A 6,011-nucleotide genomic window follows, 5' to 3' on the forward strand; every position below is an offset into this window, starting at 1 on the left:
TATGATTTTCACATTCAGATTCCATCTCCATAATTTATTTCCATGATTCTACTCCAGAGTCCAGGTACAGAATTCGAATCGAGAATCGAGATCCGGATTTCAGGTCTAGTACCCGTCCATGAATCTGGAACTGTACCAGGACTGTATTCCATATTCTGAGTAAGAAACGGTAAAAGTTACATCAAAGCCCAGGCGTGTTATATACTGTTATATAACTTAACGAAGAAAAGATATTTAAAAAGCCGAGATACTGGCAACACTGTTTAAAACAGTGAAACTAAAATAAAGATCACTCGAGAGTAGCGAGTCAGTTGCTTACAGACTATCCAAGTGTTTAAATCAGAACGTATCACATTTCTTTATAAGTTGAACTGTTTCCGCGAGTGTCCTCCACTTTGAGATAATTATTCTCTTGCCGTTTCGTTGGTTAATCCCTATAGGTGAGTAAACGAGTACAAAACAGTGGCGACGAGGAAAATTAGCAGAAAAAGTGACATTTTTTTGCGGCGTGCTTTGGCGCGTTTGTATAGATTTTTTTGTTTCTCTAGGCAAGCTATCGGCAAATAGCGTTGGTCGAAACCGACGCTACTAACACACGCAAAGTTTTTTCTTGTTGAGTGGTAAGTGGTGATAGGGTAAAAGTACATTATAGTGGCGTTATTTTCTTTTACAAAAAATTGACGCGCATATTTTTTGGCATTGTGTTTTTGATAAGAATGGCGTATTGTTTAAAACAATAAACTATTTCGTGAGACAATAGATCCTTTGTTTAATTAAAACAATTAAACACATGTTTTATCAAAAGTACTAATTCTTTTCTTTTTAACCCTATAGACGTGATAAAAGTGTTAAAACTGATACATCCGGCGAATCCTGAGAAGTTCCGACTAAGGTCGAAGAAAAATTAAACAATTCCGACAGAGGTCGAGGATAAGCTACGACAATCTGACGACGGCCAAGACGGTGTTCCGGCTAATTGTATTTTCGGAAATAAATTTTTGCGGGTGAGCCCAGTTATTTTCAATCGGTGAGTCGTTTTTATTCTTTTTTAAATTGAAAATCGTTTAACCATATTAGTACAAAACAGTTAATATAGTGCCATTTTCTTTTCTTTTTCCTTTTTAACAATTTCAAAGATGGCTAATATGGTTACGACAATTGAGCCGTACCGTAAGGGTACATCCTTCTCAGATTGGGAGGAGAGGCTCGGTTATTATTTTATCATGAATAATGTTACAGACGAATCCAAAAAGGCCCATTTTGTGACACTGGGTGGTCCCATAATTTTTTCAGAACTCAAATTATTATTTCCAAATGGCAAATTGGTGGAAGCACCATATAATGAAATTGTGGCCAAGTTAAAATTGCGTTTCGATAAAGTAGAATCAGATTTGATTCAGCGTTTCAAATTTCATCAGCGAGTACAACAGCTAGATGAAACGGTGGAAGATTTTATATTGGCGATAAAACTCCAAGCAGAATTCTGCACTTTTGGAGACCACAAACATACTGCTATTCGAGACAGGGTAGTTGCTGGTTTGAAAGACAAAGCTCTCCAGCAAAGACTCCTTAATGAGGATAATCTCACACTCGAATCAGCGGAAAAAATCATAGCAACGTGGGTGATCGCGGGCTCGAACGCTAGAGTTCTTGATGCTGCTAATGGAAATATGCTAAACAGAGCAACTATAGTGGATAATCCCACTAACAGTCCGGCTATAAATGTCTTACATCGATTTGCAAATGCAACAAGACTTCAAAAAAATCAAGATCCAAGGGAAGGTAGCTCAAGGGGGCCGGTAAAAAGCCGTTTAGGGTATATGGACCGAAAAGTGCACTTCAACAATTATAACCAAAATGGTTTGAATAAAAATTTTAAAAAATTTGAACGATTCCGACCTGATTTTTCAAACATGATTTGCACATTTTGTAAGAAAAAAGGGCATATTAAAAGTAAATGTTTTGCCTTGAGGAATCTTAGAAAAGATACAGTAAATGTTGTAAACACATTTAGCCCTGGACCTAGTGCGGACAGACATTTAAGCGACCTACTGAACAGAATGACGACGGATTTGAGGAATGCATCCGACAGCGAGGAGGACAAAGGTACAGATGTTTTGAATTGCATGCATGTTTCTTCTATTTCAGGTGTAAATAATCCTTGTGTAATTAAATGTAAAATTGAAAACAAATTGATAAATATGGAAATAGATTGTGGGGCATCAGTGTCAGTCATGAGTAAATTACAGTATGAGTCTAATTTTATGAACAATTTGAGTAAATGCAGTAAACAATTAATGGTAGTTAATGGGTCAAAGTTGAAAATAGTGGGAGAAACTAATGTTTCGATTGAGCTAAATGGTTTTAAAAGTATTTTGAAATTATTTGTGATAGACTGCAATAACGTTTTTGTTCCCCTAATGGGTAGACCGTGGTTGGACGTATTTTTCCCGAAATGGAGAGATTTATTTTCAGGAAACCATACAATTAATAGGGTAAATGATCAGAGTACGAATAATCTTGTGGAAGAAATTAAACAGAAATTTTCAAGTGTTTTTTTAAAGGATTTTTCTTCACCAATTAAAGGTTTTGAAGCAAATTTGGTGTTGAAAAATAGTATACCAATTTTCAAAAAAGCTTACGACGTACCTTTCCGTCTAAAAGATAAGGTATTAAAATATTTAGAAAAAATGGAAAAAGAGAAAGTCATTACACCAATTCAAACCAGTGAATGGGCTTCACCGGTGATTATAGTTATGAAAAAGAATAATGAAATCAGAATGGTTATCGATTGCAAAGTTTCAATCAATAAACATATAATTGCTAATACATATCCTTTACCAATAACACAAGATTTATTTGCAAATTTATCAGGCAGCAAAATATTTTGTTTGCTAGACTTAGAGGGGGCGTATACACAGTTAAAGCTATCGGAAAGATCAAAACAATTTATGGTAATTAATACAATTAAAGGTTTATACACATATAACAGGCTTCCACAAGGTGCATCGTCCAGTGCGTCAATATTCCAGCAGGTCATGGACCAAGTTTTAGAGGGAATTGAGAGAGTTTCGTGTTATTTAGATGATGTGCTTATTTCAGGAAAAGATTTAGATGATTGTGCTCAAAAACTTAATAAAGTTTTACAGCGATTGCTGGAAGCCAACATCAAAGTAAATTGGAACAAGTGTAAATTCTTCGTTGAAGAGTTGAAATATTTGGGTCTTATTATAAATGAGAAAGGATTATTTCCTTGTTCCGATAAAATTTCTACGATTAAAAATGCGAAAGAGCCTAAAAACACTACAGAACTAAAATCTTTTCTAGGACTAATAAATTATTATCATCGCTTTATACCACATTTATCAGAAAAACTGTATTGTCTCTATAATTTATTGAAAAATAATACCAAATATGTTTGGGACGAAAATTGTAACAAAACCTTTGAAGAAAGCAAATCTTTACTATTGTCAACTAATTTTTTGGAATTTTATGACCCAGAAAAACCCATTGTGATAATTTCTGACGCATCCGGCTATGGCCTGGGAGGAGTTTTAGCTCATATAATAGAAGGAATTGAAAAGCCAGTTTGTTTTACATCATGTTCGCTGAATTCAGCACAGAAATCATACCCAATTTTGCATTTAGAGGCATTGGCCCTAGTTACAACGATAAAAAAGTTTCACAAATATTTATTTGGGAAAAAATTTCAGATTTATACAGATCACAAACCACTAGTTGGTATTTTTGGCAAAACTGGGAAAAATTCAATTTATGTGACGAGATTGCAAAGGTACATTTTAGAACTGTCAATATACGATTTCGATATTCAATATAGACCGTCTCATAAAATGGGTAATGCAGATTTCTGCTCTCGTTTTCCTTTAGAAACGCCAGTCCCAGAAAGATATGATGGAGATGAATTTATTAGAAGCATAAACTTTAGCAAAGATATGCCATTAAATTTCGAATTTATTGCCAATGAAACTAAAGAAGATAGGTTTATACAAAATATTTTAAAATTTATGAGCAATGGATGGCCAAGGAAAATGGATAGAAGTTTTACGAATGTTTACGCGAATCAACATGATCTTGAATCGGTTGAAGGGTGTTTAATGTACCAAGATAGGGTGGTGATTCCACTGAAATTGCAGAACGCAATTCTGAAACTTCTGCATGGCAATCATATAGGCATCGTAAAGATGAAACAGCTCGCTAGACGGACAGTTTACTGGTTTGGCATTAATAATGATATAGAAAAATTTGTTGGCAAATGCTTCAGTTGTAATAGTATGGCAGTGACTAAGAAACCTAAAACTGAATCCAACTGGATTCCAACGACAAAACCTTTTAGTCGTATTCACGTGGATTTTTTTCATTTCTCCCATCATACTTTTCTGTTATTGGTAGACAGTTATTCAAAATGGTTAGAGATTAATTGGATGAAGAGAGGAACAGACTGTAGTAACGTTTTAAAATGCATAGTGGGCTATTTTGCTCGATTCGGACTACCGGACGTCTTAGTTTCTGACGGCGGTCCACCATTTAACTCTCATGCTTTTATAAGTTTTTTAGAGAGACAGGGAATTAAAGTCCTCAAAAGCCCGCCTTACAATCCTTCAAGTAATGGTCAAGCGGAGCGATTGGTAAGAACAACCAAAGAGGTATTAAAGAAATTTTTATTAGAACCGGAAGTGTCTGAGTTGAATTTGGAGGATCAGATAAATTTGTTTCTGTTTAATTATCGAAATAATTGTTTAACAAGTGATGGACACTTTCCATCAGAGAAAATATTCTCATATAAACCAAAGACTTTAATAGATTTAGTAAACCCTAAATTGGGTTATAAAAGACATTTGCTTTTTTCGCAAACAAAAGATGATGAAAATATAGAAAATGATAGGATTACGTTTCGCAAGGAACAGAATGATCCATTAAATGAACTGATTGAAGGGGATGAAATATGGTATAAAAACCATAACCAAAATAATAAAGCAAGATGGTTAAAGGCAACCTTTTTAAAACGAGTTTCAAAACACATATTTCAGATTACCATTGGAAACGTCCGGGCAGAGGCCCATCGGGACCAAATAAGGGTGTCTAAGGACCAATCGAAGTTATGTAGACCGAATCTTCTCGTTACGGCTCCATCTGAGAAGCAATCGAGAAACATGGAAGAGGAAGACGAAGAGTTTTATGGATTTCCCGAAATCGGCGAAGCACAGTCTAGGAAATCATCGCGAAAGCGCAAATTAGAAGAGACCTCAATGGGTCAATCGAACGATTTTCCTAGGCGTTCGAAGCGGAAGAAAACGGCAAAGGCTGGAAATGATTTCATTTATTATTGAATTTTTCAAACATTTGAATTCGAATAAATTAAGTAAATAATATTGTAAAATAGTTAAATTACATACTAAGCTAATGTAAATCAAAATTTGTTAATGAACTTTTTTAAAAGGATAAGAGTTGTTATATACTGTTATATAACTTAACGAAGAAAAGATATTTAAAGAGCCGAGATACTGGCAACACTGTATAAAACAGTGAAACTAAAATAAAGATCACTCGAGAGTAGCGAGTCAGTTGCTTACAGACTATCCAAGTGTTTAAATCAGAACGTATCACATTTCTTTATAAGTTGAACTGTTTCCGCGAGTGTCCTCCACTTTGAGATAATTATTCTCTTGCCGTTTCGTTGGTTAATCCCTATAGGTGAGTAAACGAGTACAAAACAAGGCGCACGGACCTGAAGGTTCAAACCGATAAAAAATATGATATGATATTGATAAAAAACCAGTCGCACCGAACAGCGAACGGCGCCCAAAAATTAATGGTGTCTGACGAACCGCATGGCTATTATAATGATCGGACGCAAAACTGCACGCGGTGCGAATTGAATAATGCTACTGGCAATAGCGGAATGAAAAGGTTATGTTTAAATATTCGCGTCATCGCACGCTTTCAGATTGTAAAGCGGGGTAAACGAGAGCAAAAATTCAACAATCAGAATT

At 35.1% G+C, this 6,011-nt stretch overlaps 1 protein-coding gene across 2 annotated transcripts; it reads left to right on the forward strand.

The window, feature by feature from the left end:
• The first annotated feature begins 798 nt into the window (after positions 1-798).
• Positions 799-5,597, forward strand: LOC131432098 (uncharacterized). Of its 2 annotated transcripts, none has more exons than XR_009229787.1 (2): positions 799-1,027; positions 5,049-5,597. XR_009229787.1 is itself a non-coding variant. In XM_058598177.1 (2 exons), exons 1-2 carry the CDS (start codon positions 1,137-1,139, stop codon positions 5,102-5,104), a joined length of 1,026 nt encoding a protein of 341 aa, XP_058454160.1. In that variant the 5' UTR covers positions 1,041-1,136; the 3' UTR covers positions 5,105-5,597. The 2 variants fall into 2 exon arrangements, 1 of the variants encoding a protein (XP_058454160.1); XM_058598177.1 differs by lacking the exon at positions 799-1,027 and adding an exon at positions 1,041-2,106.
• Positions 5,598-6,011: the final 414 nt, after the last annotated feature.

This window comes from Malaya genurostris, chromosome 1 (assembly GCF_030247185.1).
Source record: "Malaya genurostris strain Urasoe2022 chromosome 1, Malgen_1.1, whole genome shotgun sequence".
Taxonomy (NCBI): domain Eukaryota; kingdom Metazoa; phylum Arthropoda; class Insecta; order Diptera; family Culicidae; genus Malaya; species Malaya genurostris.